Source organism: Thalassophryne amazonica, chromosome 15 (assembly GCF_902500255.1).
Source record: "Thalassophryne amazonica chromosome 15, fThaAma1.1, whole genome shotgun sequence".
Taxonomy (NCBI): Eukaryota; Metazoa; Chordata; class Actinopteri; order Batrachoidiformes; family Batrachoididae; genus Thalassophryne; species Thalassophryne amazonica.
In genome coordinates this window covers 53855590-53880796 of record NC_047117.1, presented here as the reverse complement: position 1 = coordinate 53880796, position 25207 = coordinate 53855590, and the positions used below count along the sequence as shown (strand labels likewise).

At 41.7% G+C, this 25207-nt stretch overlaps 1 protein-coding gene across 1 annotated transcript in view; it reads left to right on the top strand.

Annotated features, from left to right (window-relative positions):
- The window catches only part of LOC117527125 (zeta-sarcoglycan), a 1464030-nt gene that overhangs the window by 755296 nt on the left and 683527 nt on the right, over window positions 1-25207 (top strand). Inside the window, exon 2 of the mRNA XM_034189309.1 lies at window positions 13789-13998. Within this exon, the coding sequence (XP_034045200.1) occupies window positions 13789-13998 (210 nt within the window). The remainder of the gene's footprint in view (window positions 1-13788; window positions 13999-25207) is intronic.

Below are 25207 nucleotides of genomic sequence, written 5' to 3'. Positions count from 1 at the left end.
TGTTTAGGGGTGCCAGCTACTGATTTGTCTTTTTTTTTTTCTTCATTCTTCCAGACTTGGTTAAATGCAGAAAGAAAAGTAAGCATGTCCCTTTTGAGCTACTATATCAACATGGAGGCACAATATGGCAGACTCCGTCAGAGAACCCACTCCTGTAGATATGAAGGGCTCATTCTAAGTTTAAAAACTAACAACAACAACAAAAAAATCACATGTTGCATGTAATTAAACATTAATGACTAAACGGTTATGAAAGCATTATTCCATTTCTGCTAATTCACCCCTAAATCCTGCACACTGTAGCTTTAATGGAACAAGTGTGTACAAAATGTACCTGAAACAAAAGTATGCAAACACTGCCACAGATGCCATTAGCACAGATTCCACTACATACGAGGTCTATTAGAAAAGTATCCGACCTTATTTAAAAAAAAAACATATGGATTTGAATCACATGTGCTTGCGTGAGCCAACCTTGAACCTTCATGCGCATGCGTGATTTTTTTCACGTCTGTCGGTTGCGTCATTCACCTGTGAGCAGGCTTTGAGTGAGGAGTGGTCCACCCCCTCGGCGGATTTTCATTTTCAGGGAAATGGCTGAGAGACTGCTGCTTTGCTTGATCAAATTTTTTTTAGAAACTGTGAGGCACATCCATGTGGACACCATTTGAGAAATTCAGGTGGTTTTTGGTGATTTTATGGGCTTCAAAGACATTAAGGGATGCTACTGTCGCTTTAAGGACGCCCTCAGCAGCTGTGGGGCGCGCCGCGCTCCAGGTGCCATCGACAGGCTGAACGACCATTTCATTTCTAAATGGATCTGTCTGTGGATCTGTGACCATCGTGTGCAATTTCTCTGGTTATCACAAGAGCTGGACATCACCCATTTTCCTGCAGATTTAACTTTTAACAAGAGATTTTTTCGTGGAAAGCCGAGCAGACGCTTCGCGCATCATGATGGATTCGCTGCTGGACCGACACAAAACCACCTCCGTTTTGGTCTCACAGGACGGCTTTGAGATGGCGTTCAGACAGCTGTCGGTGGTTTTTCAGTCGAGTGATTATCCAAGAAATTGTGAATGTGCCTGGACATGCCAGAACATGTTCTGTGACGCTTCATCACGGTGTTGCTTTGCTCGTCTGATACTCACTCGACTGGTAAGCACTGAAAGGCATGTCCCAGCTTGTCCTTCTGGCACTCCGAAACAGAGGTGTTCTTTGTCTCGCTTGCCGTCATGACGCGTGAAGCGTCCGCTCCTTTCCATGACAAAAACTCCTCGTAACAGTGGAATGTGCCGTTCATTTCCAAACTGGACACTGTGTTTTATCCGGGACGTCGTCTGGACTAGCACAGGAATTGTGAAAAGACATGGACATCAGCACTTTTTCGGCAAATTGAGACAGACGTGCGGAGGAATTCCACAACGCCGTGATGAAGCATCACAGAACATGTTCTGGCATGTCCAGGCACATTCACAATTTCTTGGATAATCACTTGACTGAAAAACCACCGACAGCTGTCTGAACGCCATCTCAAAGCCGTCCTGTGAGACCAAAAGGGAGGTGGTTTTGTGTCGGTCCAGCAGCGAATCCATCATGACGCACGAAGCGTCTGCTCGGCTTTCCATGACAAAATCTCTTGTTAAAAGTTAAATCTGCAGGAAAATGGGTGATATCCAGCTCTTGTGATAACCAGAGAAAGTGCACACAATGGTCACGGATCCACAGAGTGATCCGTTTAGAAATGAAATGGTCGTTCAGCCTGTCGATGGCAGCTGGAGCGCGGCGCGCCCCACAGCTGCTGAGGGCGTCCTTAAAGCGACAGTAACATCCCTTAATGTCTTTGAAGCCCATAAAATTTTCACCAAAAACCACCTGAATTTCTCGAATGGTGTCCACATGGATGTGCCTCACAGTTTCTAAAAAAAATTTGATCAAGCAAAGCAGCAGTCTCTCAGCCATTTCCCTGACAATGAAAATCTGCCGAGGGGGGTGGACCACTCCTCACTCAAAGCCTGCTCACAGGCGAATGACGCAACCGACAGGTGTGAAAAAAATCACGCATGCGCATGAAGGTTCAAGGTTGGCTCACGCAAGCACATGTGATTCAAATCCATATGTTTTTTTTTTTTTTAAATAAGGTGCGATACTTTTCTAATAGACCTTGTATCTACTGCTCCAACCAACAGATTTGGCATGTCCCACAGTTTTTAATATGGAGCAATATCTCCACCTAGTGGACATTTATTTCAGGTGTAATAGAATTACACCAAGTGCATTGTATACATATGTTTACACAACTCAGTCTCACACCTGTGTCATTACATGTTGATGGTAATGGTTAATTTTGACTAAACAACAATATGTAACAAGTTGGGTAGCCACCTTGGCCTATGGCTTCCACTGGTCAGCAATGATTATGGATAAATCTTAGCCCATCTCTACTTTACTTACAGAGCATCAACTGTGGCTGTACAATCCAATCCATGAATGACAGTGTCTGCCACAGAAGTCGCACCTGTGAATTAACTGTGAGCTGTTTGAGCTATGGTGGTCCTTTCTGTGGGTCCACTTTCCTTCTGCAGTACACACCAGTCTTTCTTCTCCTGATCTCAGCTGATTAATCAAGGTGTATCTCCATGTGGAGTAGTTGTCTGCAAGATCCTCCTAGTACACTGTGTCAGTCTTGAGAGTTGGGTAGCCCCATTGTGTTGTGATATGACACAGGGAAAGTACTAATCCTAACACTAACCCACACCTTAACCATGTTCCCTGATTATATCAAAGTGAACCAGATAGTTCTGGGGACTGTCAAACAGAAATGATGTAGCTGTCAAAAAAAAAAAAAAATGCATCTACCAACCTGAAACTATATGATAATATAACTAAGTCAAAGTCTTGGACAGAGCATCCATGTAGGTTGATGCACATATATTGTGTCAATTGTATGTCATACCCCACAGTTCAAAATTGCTTGGGTGTATAAAGGTCTTGAGATGAAGGTACTTTAAATAGACTGACACGATTTGTTAATAATAAACTACTGTAGGATTTAATGGTGCATACATATGGGTGTATTAAAGGTATTCATGAAAATATCATTGCGAAGTAGAATATCAAGAACAGAATTTTCTGTATTCTTGAGATTGAAAGATTTATTGAATGATCAATGTAATTTACAACAACAGTAAATAATATGTTTATGTCACCGCCATTGAGTGAAGCTCCTCACCATGTCATTTAGGTCCTTCAGACTTTTTTGCAGTAAAATGTAAAATAAAATCTATCTCTTCTAGATTGGACTACTGCAATGTTCTATTTTCTGGTTTACCGCAATCTAGCATTAGGGGTCTCCAATTGGTTCAAAATGCTGCAGCCAGACGTTTGACACGAAGCAGAAAGTTCTACCACATTACACCCATTTTGGCATCCCTTCACTGGCTTCCTGTCCCAGTGAGATCAGATTTTAAGGTTCTGCTACTAACCTATAAAATTATTCATGGACTGGCACCTCCCTACCTAGCTGACCTAATTAAACCTTACGTACCGGCCCGGGCTTTACGTTCTCAGGGTGCAGGACTACAGTGTGTCCCTAAGGTGAATAAGAAGTCTGCGGGTCACAGAGCTTTCTCTTATCGTGCCCCTGTTCTGTGGAATGGTCTCCCTGCGTCAATAAAACAGTCAGATTCTGTGGAGATTTTCAAGTCCAGACTTAAGACACACTTATTTTCCCTTTCATATGGCTAGCATACTGGTACAGTTTTATTTTACGCTTTTTACTCTTTTAATTTATTTACTGGTAATTGGAGCGGGCTGCGGCCTCAACTTTACCTAAATTCTGGGTCTTTTAGTGAAGTTTAGGGCTAGTGGCCGGCGATCACCTTAGTACTTCTCTATTTTTCTTGTTTAATGCTGGCAAATTATACAGTATTTTTTGTCTTTCTGATGCCTGATTCTGTTTTTTCTCTCTGTTTAAGGTGCAGCTCCATCCAGAGATGGGAGTTGTATTCGTGTTGGCGATCCTCCTGTCCTGTGCGCCAATAGCATTTCTTGTATATTCGTCTGTGAATTGTTCTGTGAATTATTCTGTAATTTATGTTTGTAGCATGGCCCAAGCAGAGGGTCACCCCTTTGAGTCTGGTCTGCTTGAGGTTTCTTCCTCAGAGGGAGTTTGTCCTTACCACTGTTGCTCTGGGGGTTGGTAAGGTTAGACCGTATCTGTGTGAAGCGCTTTGAGGCAACTCTGTTGTGATTTGGCACTACATAAATTAAAATAAATTGAAACTGAAAATGGTTCTGGGGAGCATTAGCATGGCTAAAACCCTTCAGCCATCCCCCAACCCCCCCCCCCCCCCAACCAGGGCCCTCTTGATTCCCCGCCATTTTAAGCATTTTTCCTAATTTGCCTGCAAGTTCCTCACCATCTCACCATGTCGCTTAGGTCCTTCAGACTTTTTTTTGTCAGTAAAATGGTTCTGGGGAGCATTAGCATGGCTACAACCCTTCAGCCACCACCCCCCCACCCCAACCAGGGCCCTCTTGACTCCCTGCCATTTTAAGCATTATTCCTTATTTGCCTCCCACATGCCTGCAAGTTCCTCACCATTTCACCATGCCTTCGGCCTCACTCGATGTTTGGTATAATTGAACTACCTAACTCGCCACATGGTGGCGGAAAGCCACACTGACCAGGTTAAATTATGACTCATTCAAAGCGAGAATGTGTTAGTTTATATACACCTTGGCTAAACATTTTTGAGCTCAGTTTTCTTAGCATGCATATCACATGATAATAAAATAATAGATCTAATTCAGATTATCAGTGGGTCAACAGTTTATATGAACCCCTCTTCAAACAGCATGGAAGATTGCAAAAGATTTCAGAATGGAATGACTTGCACAGTAATAGCTTCTGAATAATTAACTGCCATAATTATGGGTTATTTGGGGAACTTTTGGCTGTCTTTAAGGGTCTGCTTGGAGTTCAGATCAAGTAAAACAATCATAAAAAATGAAAGAAACATAACAAGGCATCAAGAGCAAAATTTTGTAACTCCTCCACAAATCAGGTTCCTTCTTACACACACACACACACACACACACACACACACACACACACACACACACACACACACACACACACACACACACACACACACACACACACACACACACAGATTCACTTTTTGATTATCAGTGTTGTTACATGACGGGAGATATGATTAGAATTCAGGGCACCTCAGAAAACACCACAGCACACACTCGGCAAACATAACAGCTCACAGCTGCACATGCTGCTGTTGATTTACAGCAGAAGCTGAACACAGGGCTGAAATGTCGAGCAGGCCGCAGTAATAGACTCTTTCCTTCTATTCATTAATATGCATTGTATGTGTACAAACTGCACAAGCACATCCAGAAAGCCATAGATGGGTGCGCTTGGGAAGACTTTCTTCAAGAAGCATTAAGAAAATAGCATATTTATGTGACATGTTATAATGAAAAAGAAAGAACACATTAATAGTTTTCCTTTCAGCCATTTACGAGGTCTATTAGAAAAGTATCCGACCTTATTATTTTTTTTTTAAAAACATATGGATTTGAATCACGTGTGATTACATCAGCCAAGCTTGAACCCTTGTGGACATGTGAGAGTTTTTTCACGCCTGTCGGTGACGTCATTCGCTTGTGAGCACGCCTTGTGGGAGGAGTGGTCTAGCCCCCTCGTCGGAATTAATTTGTCTGAGAAGTTGCTGAGAGACTGGTGCTGTGCTTCATCAAAATTTTTTCCAAAACTGTGAGACACATCCAAGTGGACACCATTCGACAAATTAAGCTGGTTTTCGATGAAAATTTTAACGGCTGATGAGAGATTTTGGATTGTTTCTATTGCTGTAAGGACTTCCCACGGAGCGGGACATCACGCAGCGCTCCGAGGCGACGTCGTCATCCTGTTTCAAGCTGAAAACGTCCAAATTTAAGCCTCTGTTGACCCAGGACGTCGTGAGAGAACAGAGAACTTTCAGAAGCTGTCGGAATCAGCAGTTTATCCGGACATTCCACTGTTAAAGGAGATTTTTTTAATGAAAGACGTGCGGATGGATTGGCGCGTCGGCTCGCAGCCGGCGCAGCGCGCCCGCCACAGGAAAAACACCTCCGTTGGAAGCCTTAAGGACAAGTTGGAACATGCCCTGCTGTTAAACAATTTCTCAGATACTCACTCAACTGAAAGCCACCAAAAGCCGCCTGGACTTTACAAATGGTTATCAACACAGAGGTGTTTGTCCTGTGGCAGGCGCGCTGCGCCGGCTGTGAGCCGACGCACCAAAGAGCTGTCGAAGGACACCAGGGACAAAACTGTAGACCTGCACAAGGCTGGGATGGACTACAGGACAACAGGCAAGCAACTTGGTGGAAGACAACAACTGTTATGATTATTTATTAGAAAGTGGAAGAAACACAAGATGACTGTCAATCTCCCTCGGTCTGGGATTCCATGCAAGATCTCACTTTGTGGGGTAAGGATGATTCTGAGATAGCTCAGAACTACACAGGAGGACCTGGTCAATGACCTGAAGAGAGCTGGGACCACAGTCACAAAGATTACATTAGTAACACATGATTCTGTCATGGTTTAAAATCCTGCAAGCCAGCAAGGTCCCCGTGCTCAAGCCAGCACATGTCCAGGCCCATTTGAAGTTCACCAGTGACCATCTCGATGATCCAGAGGAGGCATGGGAGAAGGTCATGTGGTCAGATGAGACCAAAATAGAGCTTTTTGGAATCAACTGCACTTACCATGTTAAGAGGATGAGAACAACCCCAAGAAAACCATCCCAACCATGAAGCATGGGGGTGGAAACATCATACTCTGGGGGTGCTCTTCTGCAAAGGGGACAGGACGACTGCACCACATTGAAGGGACGATGGATGGGGTCATGTATTGCGAGATTTTGGCAAACAACCTCCTTCCCTCAGTAAGAACATTGAAGATGGGTGATGGCTGGGTCTTCCAGCATGACAATGACCCCAAGCACACAGCCAGGGCAACTAAGGAGGAGCTCCATAAGAAGCATTTCAAGGTCCTGGAGTGGCCTGTCCAGTCTCCAGACCTGAACTCAATAGAAAGTCCTTGGAGGGAGCTGAAACTCCAAACCTGAAAGATCTAGAGAAGATCTGTAAAGAGGAGTGGACCAAAATCCCTGCTGCAGTGTGTGCAAACCTGGTGAAAAACTACAGGAAACGTTTGACCTCTGTAATTGCAAACAAAGGCTACTGTACCAAATATTAACATTGATTTTCACAGGTGTTCAAATACTTATTTGCAGCAGTAACATACAAATAAATTATTAAAAAAATCATTCATTGTGATTTCCGCATTTTTTTTAATTTTTTTGATTATGTCTCTCACAGTGGACACGCACCTAAGATGAAAATTTCAGACCCCTACATGATTTCTAAGTGGGAGAACTTGCAAAACTGCAGGGTGTTCAAATACTTATTTTCCTCACTGCGCATATATATATATATACACACACGAGGTCTGTGAGAAAATAAGTGGACCTTTTTATTTTTTTAAAAACTATATGGATTTGAATCACGTGTGATTACATCAGCCAACCTTGAACCATCGTGCGCATGCGTGAGTTTTTTCACGCCTGTCGGTTACTTTTCTCACAGACCTTGTACATATATATATATATATATATATATATATATATATATATATATATATATATATTTGTGCACATATTTGCGCGCTATTTGCGCACACCAGCAGCTGAAACACAGAGTGTGCGCTGTGCGCGCCAATCAAACCCTCTCACAGCAGGTGTCGGCCAAATTCCAACTGACACACACAAACATCTAAAACCGCTCACATGGCACTTAGAAAATATGTGGCCATTCGTACTATCATCACGAAAACTGTCTCACACGTTTCTTGGTACCGTCACTACAACAGCTGCTTTCCCTAGGCTTAGGAAAAGCAGCTGTCGTAGTTTCACATCTGCATCAAGGTGGATGTGAAATCTAAGTGCCGCATGACTGTGTAGTTGCTGAGTCCACATGGGGCATGCCAGAGTGTCAGCTCCCCCCCAACACATTTGTGCGTGTTGTTTGCACCCCCCACAAGGCATCCATCATCTGATCACAGAGTGACATCTTGGTCTGAATCTGAAAGTCACGTCTGAGAGGACACGCATGTCGGGTGTGAGGGCTGTGAGCGGCGCACCGCAGGACCAGGACAAGCCGAAAGTATGGCAAATACACCACTTTCAGTCACATATCAGCAGAAATACGCCGTACGAAATGACGTTTGGTCAGTTATCACAGCGTTTTGTTTTGTTTTTTCTTTTCTTAGAAAATACATTTATCTGCTTGTTGATTTCAGCCATTTCACACTCCTGTTATAAGACAGTGATTGTAGCACAGTGGTAAAGTTTCCGTTTGGTAGTCAGAGCGTGAATCCTGTGGCATTTTTTTCTTCTTATTTAACCAGGGTTATTTAACTGCGGGTTTCTGTATTGCATCCCCTTTCATGCATTATTTATATTAACTCAGTGATATTCACTAATTATACAGCTGGTTTTTATTTAATTTTTCTACACATCAGTGGCGTGATGTGGTGCACCTCGTCCCATGAAACACAGTGCGAGCAGCTGCAGCAGCTCGCACTGTGTTCCTGCTCGAAAGACACCGTCGTGTACACAAACCGTTGCACCGGCATTATGCATGCCTGCCCGTCAGCACGATATTTCGTGGTGTGCTCATACAACCTCTGGTGCCGTGAGTGGCCCTGAGTTGTATGTATTTGTACTATGTGTGAAGGGGCCCTAAAGTTCGTGTTGGACTGTTGATGTCAAAGCACCTGTGACACACACCAAAATGTAATTCCTTTTCTGTTGTTTATAAATTAATATAATATCAAATGACAAGGATCTATTTTAGCTGTTATATAAAACAAATAATGAATGTTTTTACATTCTTTCAATGGAACAAATATTTAATTTGGTGAAAGCTCAAATGTTCCATTCACTCAGCTTCGCCTCATTGAATGGAACATTCCATCTCTCACCTCATGAAATGTTTGTTCCATTGAACTCATAAACATTCATTATTTGTATAATATGTATGTGTGTGTCTATACACTACAGCATAGGGGTGAAAGCAAAAACTAAACATTATAATTTATGGCCATATTTGTGCAAATGAGGCACATGCTATCATAATCTCAACTCGTTTTTGTCTGAGGTTTGTGGTCACGGCGACTCTGGTAGAGGTTTGTGCTTTCTGAGTGTGTCTCATTCTGTACAAAAGTTTAATCATTGTACATGCAGTTTGGACGATCCCCGCGTTTACGCTTCACAGTAAACTCAGACAAATGAGTTTATTTTCACCTCTGTAGATGGCTTGCTTGATTGGGCCGTCCCTGCTTCCTGGCTGAACATGTGCTTAGGTCTGATGTGTTTCTGCACACAGTTCATTCACTCTGGATTTCTGTTAATTCAGATGGAAAATGGTTCCCAGTGGGTAAAGAAAAACACAATCATTGTGCCAGATTCAATTTCACACCAACAGACTGGTGTCAAAGTCAGATTATTATTATGGAAATGGAATATTGTTGCATAGTTCATGCGAATGGCATGTGGCTTGTTTTATGTTGACTATGAGGCTTTTATTCGTTCCTTTTTTCAAATGTGTTGGTCAGGATATCCATTTATGGCTACCAGAATTAATGTGACTTTAAATCCAGTTGAGGTTGGATAATGGTGATGTGCAGCTTCAGTAACATATGCACAGAACAAACCTCAAACCTCCAAATCAGATTTAAACATAAACATTGGCAGGACATGCATTTGGTCCCACCCTCTCTGGATAAAATGCAGCATCACAAATAAATATGTATCTAATATCAATCTTGTGACAAAAGAAACTAGAGCAACACTAAATTCCAATTCCACAAATTTTTACCTTGGAAAAAAGTTTCAAGGTCAAAGTCTTGTTAGGAGTGGCTTTTCATAAGCTAAAATATAATATAAAACATTAATAAAAACGGCTTGTCAATGTTAAAATCAAATATGCACTAAAATCAACAATACGGATCAGACGTGGATCAAACTTTGTCTAAATGAGAGTGATAGAGGTACTTTTGATTGAGATATAATGCAAAATGTACACCAAATGAGCTTTTGAATAATAAATCCAAATGTCCACAAAATCCACAATCCAGATCAGATCCGGATCAAACTTTGTCAGGCAATAGTGAGTGTGGGTCTGCACCTCACTTTCAAATGTGAGTGATTGTGGCATGTTTGATTAAAATATAATGTAAAATATACATTAAATGAGGTTTTCAGTATTAAATTTAAATGGCCACAAAATCTGTAATGTGGATTGTCAGTTGATATGGGATACCATATCATATATCTACATAACACTGTCAAATATGAAAGAAATTTGATATTTTTGGACAGAGGTATGAATTTTTGAAAATTTGTTCAATGTTAAAGACGGGATTATTCAAATTTTCCAGTTTTTGCCTATCAGGATATGAATATTCACTAAAACTTTCAGAACAATATATGAAAATTGTGGGCTCCAGGCTGTTCACAAACAAAGAAACAAACATACAAACAAGGGCAGAAACATAACCTCCTCCAACGTTGTTGGCAGAACAAACAAGAGAATACAGGTTGTCACATTTTGCCATGTAATCACCAACCAAGCAAAAATATCATAAATGCAAAGAACACAAGCAGAATTCAGAAGATTGGATATATGTGCACCTGAAACATGCAAATCGACACTTTTAGGCCACAGATATCATTCAGATCACACCAGCAGTAGCAATATGAAGCAAGCAGCAATCTATTCCAAGTACAGATATATATAAATTGGTTAAACTTACCAAAGCTGCTCATCACTTGTAGACAGTCTGTCGTTTCTTTATAAAGATTCAGTGACATAGTCATACAGTACACAGCTGCCCAGTAAACCCACCAACAAATCAGTTTCTTCTCCTCCTTCAAGAAAACACCACTTCAAAGCTAAATGCCAAGAACGAGCATGAAATTCATTTGAAATTGAACATGAGGGATACATTATGTTCAGGAGAGTTTCAGTGTTTCGGTGGAGTGTCCTTGCCTCAAGTGGAGGAGTTTAAGTATCTCGGGGTCTTGTTCACGAGTGAGGGACGGATGGAGTGTGAGATTGATAGAGGGATCGGTGCAGCATCTGCAGTGATGCGGTCGCTGTATCGGACCGTCGTGGTGAAGAGAGAGCTGAGTAGGGGGGCAAAGCTCTCGATTTACCGATCGATCTACGTTCCGATCCTCACCTATGGTCATGAGATTTGGCTCATGACCGAAAGAACGAGATCGCGAGTACAAGCGGCCAAGATGAGTTTCCTCTGCAGGGTGGCTGGGCGCTCCCTTAGAGACAGGGTGAGGAGCTCGGTCACTCGGGAGGAGCTTGGAGTCGGGCCGCTGCTCCTCCACATCGAAAGGAGTCAGTTGAGGTGGCTCGGGCACCTTTTCCGGATGTCCCCTGGACACCTCGCTGGAGAGGTGTTCCGGGCCGGTCCCATTGGGAGGAGGCCCAGGGGATGACCCAGGACACGCTGGAGGGACTACATCTCTCGGCTGGCTTGGGAACGCCTTGGGGTTCCCCCGGAGGAGCTGGGGGAGGTGTGTGTGGATCGGGAGGTCTGGGCGGCTTTGCTTGAGCTGCTGCCCCCGTGACCCGACTCCGGATAAAGCGGAAGAAAATGGATGGATGGATGGATTTTCAGTGAGCTAACTTTTTTAATTAAGTTTATTCAACAAATATGATCCACAAATTACACACAGCACTCACATACCTTGAAGCCCGCCAGCAGGCCACAGAATATCAAAGAACATGCCCAAAAGAGCAAACTGACAATCTGATTGGTTAAAGACTTTTTAACAGAAGAGGGATTCACTTGAAATTTTGAAGGCCTCTGAGAAGATTTTTTTTCCCCTGGAAACAGCAGGGAGAAATCTGATTGGCCTGCAGTAAGACTGGTTATTTGTCCAGGGTGTGTCCCGCCTTTCCCCAAATGTCTGCTGGGATAGGTTCCAGTCCCTCCCCAAAGTCTTTGGGAGCATAGCAATGAATACATAAATATCAATCACTAATGCCTAAAAAAGAAAATAAAAATAAAGATGTTAAATTTTGAAAACATAGTTGTTCATTCTGACAATACCTAGGCCAACACAAAAGGTCTTGCTGGGCTTTATGGGCCAACCTCAACATTTAAATTTGGGAAATGTAGAAAGTTTAATACCTCATAATGACGTTGGACTTTGTTTAATTTGCATAAAAGGAGCAAAATCTTTGCCAAGTGATACCATATTGTGAGTCTTCAATCACAACCTTAAGCTGGCCAGGTCCAGTTTTTTTTTTTTTTTTTTTTTTGCTTGCAGAGGACAGAGGTGACAGCATTTTATTTCCCCATCATGTCTTGTTGATATTATTTCAGAGTATAAGGAGGCAGAAAATAAATAAATAAATAAACAAAAAAACTTTATGTACTGGGGAAAACAAATCAATGGTCAGTGAGGTTCTAAAGTTGTGCAGCCTCAGAAAATAAAGACATTATGTGTTGTGAGAGGGAGCGAGAGATAAAGCAAGAGGTGCAAATGTGAGACAGAAAGTGAATGAGAGAGAGAGAGAGAGAGAGAGGTTAAGAAAAGTGTAGAGTGAGAGATAGAAATCGTTGTGACAGTATCTCTTTGCCTTCTGCTCCTCTACCAGTAATGGAGTCTGTCTTCCTCTGCAGTCTTATCGGCTCTCTCATTCTCTCTCTCTCTCTCCCATTCTTTTTCTTTTTTTACTTCTTCACTTGTTTAATACTGTTTTTGTCCTTCTTTGCTGTAACCCAAACCTTAAAAGTTTATCCACTGCTCTCTGGCTTATCATTTTTCTGCACTGCACAGCTGCGCTGCTTCTACATTTTTGACTTTAAGTATGAAATGTTTCAACTCGTGCATAAAGGCAGAAAAAATAAGGAAGATGGGAGGAAGTGGTGAAACAAAGGAAGGAACGAAGAAAATAAAGGAAAGAAAGAAAGGTAGGCAGGAGACAAAGAAATTAAAGGAAAACGAATGATGCTCATGAATGAATGAATGAATGAAGGAAGGAAGGAAGGAAGGAAGGAACAAAAGAAGATCGTCAAAGGGAAGAAACCATGCAAAAGAACAATGACTCAAAGAAAGAAAAAGAGAACTAACAACGAAACAAGGGAAGAAAGACAGAAATTTAAGGAATAAAGGAAAAAGTGAAGAAAGAAGACAAGGAGAAGAAGGAAGGAAAATAACCAAACGAGGAAACAACAGGAGAAGTGATACAATTATTTTAAAGATGAAGGGAAACAAAAGTGAAGCAAGGAAACAGTGGAAGAACACAAGGAAGTTGGAAAAGAAAGTATACACAAAACGAAAACACAGAAAGGAAGAAAAAACAAAAGAAGAAAGGAAAGAAGTAAACAGATGAAAAATGAGGGAAGAGGGAAGGAAAGAAAAGAACAGGGCAGGACAGGAAGTCAAAAAAGAAACAGGGATAAAAGGTTGAAAAAAGCAAAAGGAAACAAGGAAGTATCAGAAAAATAAGAAAATAAAGGGAAATTGCGTAAACAAAGGATGAAATGAAGAGAAGGGGGGAAGGAGGAGGGGAGGAAGGAAGGGAAAGGAAGGTTTTACATCAGATGATTTAAATGTTCAACATGATTAATGTCTAAAACATGTATCTCATATCTTGTGCTTTCAGATGACCCAGGAGCAGTACATTCTTGCAGCTCAGCCCAATCCACTCCACCAGCGGGGGGCGTCAGTGTGCGGTACCCAGGTTTATCCAGCAGTGGGAATTTATGGCTGGAGGAAGAGGTGCCTGTACTTCTTCATCCTGCTCCTCCTCGTCACCATGATCGTCAACTTGGCATTGACCATTTGGATTCTGAAAGTGATGAACTTCACTCCGGTAGGAGGCGTACATGTCGCAAAAAAAAAAAAGTCCAATGTTTATGGGTTTGCACTTATGTGAGTAAACTGCAATGAGCAATGAGCTGTGTGAGGTGGTTTAAAGGTTTTACGATCGAGAAATTAATCTGACGATAAAATCAACAGCAGCTCGACAGTGGGCACGCCTGTTAGAACTGCCTACAAAACATTACATTTCGTATTTTTGTCTCAGGTGGTTTTTAGTGTTTGCTATTTTTTTGTTGTTGTTCCTTAGACTGTTAGATTAATGTGTCTTGGTTTCCATTGATGGTATATATTCTATTCTGTGGGACAGTACAGCTACTTGCAGTTGGGTTGGTTGGAGTAGGACTGGACTTTGGCTTTTTTAATGACAGCTCGACAAATTCAGGTGCAACTGACTTAATCAATCAATCAATCAATCAATTTTTTTATATAGCGCCAAATCACAACAAACAGTTGCCCCAAGGCGCTTGACAATGGAAACTATGGGCATTTTAAAAAGGTTATGAGGCCAAACTGGCACTGTGTCACCAAGTAGACACATGAAAAGTAGCCAATGGTGATACATCAAACAAATGTCCCTTCTTTTGTAATAATTCTCCAACAAATGAAGTTGACACCAAAAATACACATTTAAAGGGTTTGAGGCCAGCTGTTTTTTTTGCTGGAGCTTGATACATCCAGCAGCACTGCTTTTTGGGACATCCTGAGATTTTAATCCTTGCTGGACATTATAATCGGTCTGCACACAGGCACTGCGAGTACTTTGCAGAATGGAAGCAGAGAGTCTGGTGTCTACCCAGTGAATTGTGGAACATTTCAGGAATATGTTCTGGGTCCTAATCTGCTGAATGCTTATGTGGACTGGGCACTGAGTAAAGACGTGGAGTCAAGGAGCTTGGGTGCCTTTGTTGGTGAGGAAGGGTTCACTAATTTTGATTTGCATCATCTGCAAAGCAAAGGTCGTTGTGGATTGCAGCATTTGAGAAACTCAGTGGGGAGTCAGAATATCTGGATTTCCACTTGTCCTGGATAAAGACTAAGATGTACCCTGCATCTGCATCTGAATACTTGGTATACTTAAAATTGGTTCTTATTGGTCCTTCTAACCCAACTGTTAATGTATTAATAGGAGTAAAGCCCATTTCACATTGGCGTATTCGTAGAGCTGCGTATTGTGGCGTATCCTCTATGCTGAGTTGAGCAGCTCCCCACCCACTTTTAGCAGCTCTATGTCGAGTTTTTGCTCCCTACGCAGCAGTATGTTGAGGGCTATGCGTGTAGGATGGAAGAAATTAAACATGTTTAATTTTCTTCAGCGTAGAGTGCTGGACACAGTTTTAAGCAGGTCTGCATAGCACAACATTACAGCATGCAAGTCTGTGCAGCACGGCGCTCCTGTACACATCCAAAAATTGAGTGCGTGCATCCAGAGGAATCAGCTGAGAACATGAGAACAGGATTACGCAGTCCACAGCTCCTGTGTGTGCTCCGAACAGGGAATCGAACCTCAACACAGAAATCCAGAAACAGCAGGTCGCTCGCTCTGTCGCGCTCTCTCACTCTGTCTCTCTCTCTATCTCTCTCTCTCTCTGATCAAACAATAAGCGCTGTGACTTTAAAATAAAAGTGGTGGCGCTGCATGCCGGTGCGATCATCAAATGCCCTGATCGATCAGGTCTCATCAAATCAGCGGACCTGATCGGAGCAGCTGGAGCTTTAAAAGTTTAACGAGTCACAGCGCTTCATTCACAGCAACCTTTACCACAGCCAGACTCAGCAGCATCTGTACACAATGAAAATAATCCACCAAGACAAAAAATGAAAAAATAATAATCATGTTAAATGACTGTTTCTGATGTGCACCACACTGTGCAGTAGAGAACAGAGCGCACTTCCACAGAGGCAGAAAATAGCAGCTTTGGTTACGTACGTGGCAGTAATGCAACTGTAAAAACCTCATGATACAGTCCACTGTTTTCCAAGCGCAGTGATGTGTTCTGCACAGCCGACAGGAGGGAACTGGGTTTAAATAGCGGCAAGGGCTACACGCAACTGTGTGCACACATTAAAAAGTGAACACACGCAGCTGCAAGCAGATCTGCAAACACGGAAAAAGGCTGAGTATGCGTGCATTTTGGGCATATTTAAATGAAACACAAAGCCGCAACACGCAACTCTACGAATACACCAGTGTGAAAGGGGCTTAAGCAAACGAGTAGTAAGGACACAATTCAGACATACTTTACCACTACCGTCTTACCTGTTTGTTGACCCAGATGTTTATAGATGACGCATATGTGCATAACCCTGTGCTGTGGAAATTTTCTATTTTGCAACAGAACATTTTTTAAAGGGTATCTGATATATATTTTTACAGTGCCACACCCTCTCAGATACTGCTGCTATTTTCCTCTGTCAGCTACCATCTTTGAATTTTACAAGGTTCTTCTTCTTCAGTTACCAAGGCTCCAGCTGTATCATGGGATAGAATAGTGTAATCTGATTGCACACTATGGTGGTAGTAGATCATCCTGATATCTTTCAACCCCTACTAAATGTATGCTGCCTATTCAGACACCCTTCAGATTGTGCATGCTGTTTTCTTTGGGGTTTTTTTTGTTTGTTATTTGCCTGCTATATATTCTGCTAGTATGAGAATCCAGATGTAGACATGATTTTGGAATGACTTCCTGGACTCATCCGTCAAATATGACATTGACATTGACCAAGACATTGACCTTTGAGATTGAGAGATGTTTGGGAATAGATTATTAGTCTTGATGTCAGAGTTGTTTGGCGAGACAAAGGTGCTTTCTGCTCCTGGAGATCTTCTTTCTCGGATGCTTCACATGTGTACCTGCTGAAGCCACAGCTGGTTAATCCTGTGTTTCATAGCCTTTGACTTGTTGAGCACATCTGATTTAGATAATTATCAAGGGGTGGTGCAAGGTGAGTCAGACACATGTCAGGCAGGTCATTTTAAGGCAATTTTTTTGGCGATGCTGATGCCTTTACAAGAGGTCCAAGTGTTTTGGGTCCTGGAGCTTCTAGACTACCGTTTGCTTCCGAGACTTGTGACAGTATCTCATCGCCTCAGGTCCTGAGGCAATGACTAGATTTGTTTAATACTGGTCTTTTCAAATGATCCTTGAGTACCACTGGAATAGTGTTGTGTTAACTTAATGGTTATTTGGAAAGACCTAGATGAAGTATTCTTCTTGCAATGAGAGGGTCTTAGTAATGTTTATATTCACAATTATTCTACAGTTATTCTCTCTTGTAAATACTGTTTCTGGTTTGGGTTCTCGCTTCATTATTCAACCTCTTTTCAGGGCTGTGAAATAAAAATTGTGAAATCCGAGGAAAATTTGCAGGGGGTCAAGCCCATGGGGCACCAAAAACCAAATTAATTTGTATCTAATGATACATTTTCAGCATCTTCTGAAAGAAAAAAAAAATCTCAAAAGAAGTGCATATTTAAATGATCCTAGAGTCAACCTTCATTTGAACTGTCAATGATAATGTTGAAATAACAGAATATGATGTGGAAGTAGGACCTGGAATGATTTTCCTTTTAATTGTAAACCAAATTATGGATTAACTCAGTTAAGTCAACAGTTAAACTACATGAAATTCATGAAAACTGAAAAGACTGTTAAAGCATTTCAAAAACCACAGCTAAAGCTTGCAGAATATTTTGAAAATCTTTCTAAAATATCAATAACACACCTTATAGTAAAAAAGTGACATATTGTTGTGTAAATTCCTGTAAATCCACTCAAATCCAGTGTCTTTTTTTCCCATGAAAAAGTCTACATTAATAAAAACTCATTTACTGTAAATTCATGTAAATCCATTCAAAGCCACAATGTATTTTTTTCCAATGAAAAAGTCTACATTATTAATAAAAAAGACATAATCTCATCTAAAATCCTGTTTCAACAGCACAATGTTTATTTTCCAGGGAGAGAAAAATTCTTGCCTTGTTTCCTGATTGTGCAGGTCGCTTTTCCCATTTATCTTTCCAATGTGTTCATGAAGCCAGCGACAATTCCACAGATTATTGTCCTTGTCAGACTTTTTCAAACCATCTTTCTCACCATCTTCCCTCTGCCTGATGTTGCTTTGTGACACAGACATGCTGGAAAATTCTTCTTTTAAAAACTTGAGCACTCTAAACGTTTGCGATGTCCACATGCTACGTTTAGCTTAAGCGTCTTGCAGGAGCCACACAGCATCACCGCAGCAACCAACCAGTCCCGCTTTACGACAACTGTCATAACAGCTACGCTTTGAGTGGCATTTTTCCTCCGCGAAGTTCCGCGGATCCGAGGACACAGATTTGTGTCTGTAAAACACAGATCAGTGTCTGTGGACTTAGAAAACTTGCACAATGTCATAAAAAAGGAAAAGCTTTGTGATAGGCATTTTAAAAACTCAGTGACGATCACAATTACAGTACAACACTAACACCCCCCCCCCCCCCATGATGAAATCTGCAGAATTCCTTGGATCCACAGAGTTTTCACAGTCCTGTCTTTTGTGCTAATTTTTTTTGAAAATTTTGTCTTTACTAAGATCAGTGTGCAGGAAAATTTGTTATTTCTACCAAATTAAACCTGCAAAACAATTTGCTATGAATTCAGTTCAACAAGTACCATCCAACTTAGGCCACAAATTAATGTAGAGGCCATAAAGGCCATAGAATTGAATCCTGTTTTTTGTTTGTTTATTTTTCTGATGCCCTATCATGCATGATAAATGTTGTTGAAATTTTCTTTTAACACAGATTAAATGTTGTAATTACCATAAAATAAACAATAATCAAACTCCAAAAACTCTTGAAGCCCTTTTGAATAATCATCAACAAAGCTTGCCCAAGTACGTTTGCACATTTCTTTCCAAGTTTGTCTTTTTGAGCATGTCAATGAGGAGTCACTGCACCCTACATCTAACATCCCATGATGCCTCAGGGCTCCTGCAACAATGCTGTGATACTGTATATGCAAATAAGGGTGGACTTGACCCTTGCAACCCATGGTGAAGCCTTCCCAATTCGTGCCTTATGTTTCAGTAAACGACTTCGGAATATAAGAGTGTGGGGGGCTAGCAAAAGAAATTCACCTGAGGGAAGGCAGGCAGCACTAAGCATGAAAGAGTGGACATTATTTCATAAGCTATATAGCGGTGTGTATGAAATGGAGACAAAAGTATGAGAGGCTGAGAGAGGGGGAGAGTTATGAAGCAAGGGACTGAGTGAGAAGGCAGGAAAGATGGAGTGAATATTAAAACCAAATTTAAATAGTGAAGTATTTTCATTATTTTAAGTCAATGAATGTGTAAATTAGATGAATGTTTAATGCTGAATGTTAGGCTTTGAGATGTTGCATTAGCAAGAAGCAATGGCAGACATGAAGGACAGGAGGAGTAGGTGGAGGGCGTTAAGGGAAATGCTAATGCAGTCTAACAACTTTGAGAATCGGATTTTTTTGCTAAATGAGCAATTATCCATTTTGCTCATTACAAGAGAAGGCAAAGGAGGATGAATCGCCATCACCAAAGAAGCAAAAATGTGAAGGGGATACCAATAAGGATTGGTGAATGCATGATCCAACCTGCTGCCTTAGCAGTAGGTGACACTAAATCCATCACAATGTACAGTTTTTAGCTGGTTTTAGAAGGTCCAGTGAGCTCATGCCATGGGTCATCTGTCCATTGGCATTGGCGGTGTGTGTAAATGTCTTCTTCTCCGAAACCGCTGGATTAATGAAGCTGAAATGTGGTGTGCATGTCCCTGCCCATGAGGACACAAAAATTTGTTTGAGGTGTTCTGATTCCAGTTCAAATATGGCCACCATGGCACCCATCTTGAAAATCTCATATATAGCATTTGTCAGTCATTTATGCAGCAATTGAGCTCACATTTGCTAAATGGGTAACAATCAGCAATCCTAAAAACATATCCAACAGGCTTTGCAAAATTTTAAATTTTGTCCTGCGTGTGACCCCTGGACTATGATCACTCTCACTTTTCCAGTTGTCACTTTAAACATCTTCTCAGAAGCCACTGAACCAATGAAGCTGAAACTTGGTGTTCATGTTTCTGCGCAAACACCAAAGTTTGTTCGAGTTGTGATATGATTTCAAATATGCCTGCTGTGGTGGCCATAATGAAAATGTCACCTAGAGCCATTGGTCAGCAGTTTTAAAAGATACTAAGCTGAAATATGATACAAGGGTAGCTCAGAATCAGAATCGCCTTTATTGTCATTGTAATTTGCATTACAACGAGATTTGAGTGCAACTCCAAAAAAGTGCTTTCCATGGTGCGAGTAATTTTTAGCCAATATAAAAGGTAGTGAAATTTAACGGTAAATTATTCAGAGTATATTTACAACTAATATAAACATAAGGTAAAATAAAATAAAATAAAATGTGGACCAAGTAAAATGTAAAACGAGAATTATATACAACTGTGAAATCATATTGCACGGGAGTGCAGTGATCGCTCTGGGGAGAAAGCTGTCCCTGAGTCTGTTTGTCCTAGTTTTGATTGACCTATACTGTCGGCTGGAGCGTAGTAGGTCAAACAGGTGGTTGCTGGGGTGGGATGTGTCTTTGCTGATGCTGGCAGCTCTGCTGCCCTGTTCTTCCTGAAGTCTAGGATTATTTCTTTTGTTTTTGTGGTGTTCAGCGGCATGTTGTTAGCTGAGCACGACAATGTCAGTTGATTGACCTCATGTCTGTAGTCAGTCTCATTGCCCCCGAGATGAGCCCAGTCATCTGCAAACTTTATGATGGTGTTTGTGGGATGGGTCCGAGAGCAGTCGTGCATATAAAGGGTGAACAGGAGGGGGCTCAGCACACTGACTTGAGGGGAACCGGTGCTGAGTGTGATGGTGGAGGAAAGGTGGGGGCCAGGTTTCATGGACTGTGGGTGGTTTGTGAGGAAGTCCTTGATCCACTGGCAGATGGGGGTGGAGATGCGCAGATGTGTCAGTTTCTGGACCAGGATCTCTGGAATGATGTGGTTGAAGTCCAGGAAGAGCACCCTCACAGCTCCCCGGTGCTCCAGGTGGCTCAGCGCGGTGTGGAGAGCTGTGGTGATAGCGTCCTCTGTGGAGCGGTTGGCCCTGTAGGCAAACTGGTGGGGGTCCAGAGTGGGAGGCAGACAGGGTCTGATGTGCTGAGAGACCAGTCTTTCAAAGCACTTCATGACCACAGGTGTAAGTGCAACAGGCCTGTAGTCATTTATGCTCTCCACTGCTGACTTCTTTGGGACTGGAATGATGGTGGAGGATTTGAGGCAGAGTGGAATGATGGCCTGCGACAGGGATAGGTTGAAGATGCAGGTGAAAACTCCAGCCAGTTGGTCAGCACACGCTTTGAGTACCTTTCCAGGTACACCATCGGGGCCGGCCACCTTCCTGGGGTTCACCGCCTTCAGCACACATCTCGCTTCGTGTTCCTGAAGTGTTAGCGTGCTAGTGCTGGAGGGTGGTGGGTGTGGAGTTGCTGCTGGTCTGTCTGCTTCGAAACAGGCAAAAAAGTGGTTCAGCTCCTCTGCCAGCGAGGCATCAGACCTGGCATTTCCTGGGTTGCTGCTTCTGTAGTTGGTTATATGATTTATTCCCTGCCACATCTTTCTGGGGTCATTTACAGCGAAGTGGTCCTCTATCTTTTTCTTGTAGACAGCCTTGGCCTCTCTGATGCCTCTTTTCAGATCGGACCTGGCCGTGCTGTACAGGGCCCTGTCCCCTGATTTAAAGGCAGTGTTGTGGCTTTTTAATAGGGACTGGACAAGTGCAAAGATCACAAACATAAAGAACACAACAGCAAGTGCATCATCCGCTACAAAATAATTATTTTATATAGCACGGCATCAAACAGGACAAAGTGCGACATCCAGCTGGCCAAAGTGGGTTGCATTGGCACGATGAATCACGCGGCAGTGTGGGGATTAAATTCGTGCAAGTGTCAAGGTGTCTTCAATCCTATATAGGTTCTTTGGTGACGGTTTTTATCTCCAGGTTCTGTAGCATGCAGTGGATTGGGGTGTGCCCTTTCCCTTGGATGGCACATCAGTCCAGCGCAGGTTCCTTCCCTAGCCAAGGCCGCTACCCACTTATAGCGGGGTGGACTGAGACAATCCAGATGAAGCGACTTGTCCAAGGACACATGCACATACTGTGACTGGGAATTGAACCCAGGTCTACATATCCTCATCAATTGAGCTGCCTGCTCTTTAGTTTTTTCCTTCATCTCACAGCTGTCTAAATCCTATGAATGGTACACAAAGAAGGTTTAGTAAGTGGTTTTACAGCAACACAAAAGGGATCAGTGTGGTCAACAGGGGACTGAAAACAGGAATACAGCCAGAGACATTATGGAGGGGTGCTGACAGTTGAGATGATAAGTGGGAGAAGTGATGGAGTAAATAAAATAGTGAGCATGCTTGTGTCTATTTGTTCTCTAAAATAGATTGCCCCTTACTCACATTTCCTCTGTCCTCTGGGGTCCTCGTGGACAGTGAGAGACTGTTTCACCACTTTCACATAGTCGAAGAGAGTGTCAAAGACAGTTTAATGTGAGACTGTATGAGAGTTCATCAGTTATTGTGTGGACGGGATCAGTTCAGTTTCACATGGTCAATGAAAGCCACAAGAGAATATTCATTTCCTTCATTGCTGAGGAATTAAATACAGTCAAGAAGCCATTTCTGTAAACTACAACCCCAATTCCAATGAAGTTGGGACATTGTGTAAAATGTAAATAAAAACAGAATACAATGATTTGCAAATCCTCTTCAACCTATATTAAATTGAAAACACCATAAAGACAAGATATTTAATGTTCAAACTGATAGACGTTTTTGTTTTTGTGCAAATATTTGCTCATTTTGAAATGGATGGCCAGGCATAAAAATCCTGTAAAAACAAGTACCGATTCTCTGAAAAGATCTCATAAAAATGGCATAATCATCTACAAAAGCTCTGATATTCCAACATGTAAATGTTTAATCAGGGTACAGCTAAGATCAGCGACAGCCAGCCGGCCAACATCGGGCTGAGACAGGCCTTCAGCAGCAGCTAACATCGAGCCGAGTCTGGCTTCCAGCGATAGCCAGCCGGCAAACATCGGCCAAGATGGGCCTCCAGCGGTAGCCAGCCAGCATCGGGCCGAGACCAACCGTCAGGGACAGCTAATCAGCGAGCCAGCCAGTGAAACTCCAGGTCGCGACCAGGTGCAGTTGCGGCTTGGTGGGTTCAAGTAAAACTCTTCTCTAAAACTGCTCATCATGCTGAAAAAAGCCATAAGTGGTGAAGACTTGGATGAAATTAAACTATCTTTGAATTTCACATCTGAGGAGCTAAGTGGAGGGTTAAAAAAAAAAAAAAAAAACTGCTTGGATTATTAACAGAGGTTCAAGAGCTCAGGAAAAATACTGCAGGAGAAAGACAATAAAATTCAGATTTTGGAAAACCGAGTGGAGAAATTGGAGCAGCATATTAGGATGGAGGAGGTGATTGTATCGAACATATGCCAGGGCTGCTGCTCTCAACAGCGGTATGGATAAAGACATTCCATGAAAAATTCACTCCCTGGAGCAACAGGTTATTGATTTTTTTTTTTTTTTTTTTTTTTTTTATCTAAGGACATCCATGTTAACAGTAAGGATATTGCAGACTGCCATTCAATTCCAAAAAAAGATAAAAAGTCTAAATCGGTTATTATTATCCGGTTTGCAAACAGGAAATTTAAGAGCGAATTGTTAAGGCAAAGAAAAAAGTTGAGAGGACGTGATGTGTATGTAAACGAACATTTGACACATTGCCGATATTGCAAGACAAGCCAGAGCTCAAAGAAAACAGAAAAAAAAGTAACTAGGACCAGGAACTGTAAAGTGTGGATTAAATAAAATAGTGCCAGAGATGCTGGGGTTTTATTTATGTTTGAGTCCTAAAGGTTCAGTGGTTGCTTCTTGCAGAAAAGTGTGAGGATTTCAAAAATGCAAGCCTTACAAATGTAAAGGTAGACACAACTTCACAATATTCATTTGAAGTTGGGTACCTGACTGGTTGATTTTCAGCTTTGTTTGGGATGGGTTTCATGGAAAAGGTATCTGAATCCATATAAACTCAAGCAAATGGAATGAAAATTGACTTGCCAGGGCAATTCTGTGGTGCTGATTTTGAATATTTTACTTTCTTTGCTATAAAAAAATCTTAATCACCTAATTTGCATTTCAGGATGGCCACTGGAGTAAATGGCAATACAATGCAAGGTCTCTAAATGGACAATTCCAGTAGCTGAAGTTCTAAATGAATGCTTTTGAAATCAACAGTCTCATTATAGCAAATATGTATAGAACAGTTTGTGTACCTTTGTTTTGTTTTTGTGGCACTGCTGTTTACATGTTTGTGTTTTTGAAATTTTATTTCAGGGATTAATTTATACTTTGCATAGTTATCATGGGTATATGTAGAATTTTATATACATATGTATAATTAAAATTTTTTGGTTAAAGTGGGCGTTTACAAGCTTTAGCTTCTGTCTACATCCTTTCGGGTGCATGGTGCATTGTTGGATTATTTTCTTTTTTGTAAGTTTCTTGTTTTGTTGGATCTGTGTGTGCTGATTAAATGTATTCATTCTTTTATTTTATTTGAGCCTGTGACCCAGTACAAATCTGAATAACTTATCCTAATTAAAGGCAGTTCACATTTTTAAAAAACAAGCATTGCTGGCCTTCATGGCCACTAGGACAAGAAACGAGGCTTCACAAGCAACTTGGCGGCCTTGGTCATTGACCATGATTCAAGCTCATAAATAAGGTACAAAAATATGTCCTTGAATTCAATGAAGACTGTACTATTGAAGTAGCAATAACAATATTACTTGTAATTATCAAATTGAATATTTGCGTTCAGTGATGTGTCATCTGAGATCTGTGCTCCAGTGCAGTTAGCGATCACAGTACATGTTTACTGCATCCAAGACTACCTGGCCCAGACCACCTCTTCAAGTTGGCTCAGCTAGAGGTTATGTTTGGGCACAGTATGTAGCATTCATACTCATCAAACAAATTAGATTTTGGGGGACAAACATATGCTCTTCCCAGGTGTCTCTCAGTACCACAGGTTGATAAAGACCCAGAGACATGAATGTTACTGCTGGGATAAGCGAATGTCTCCACAAGTTCA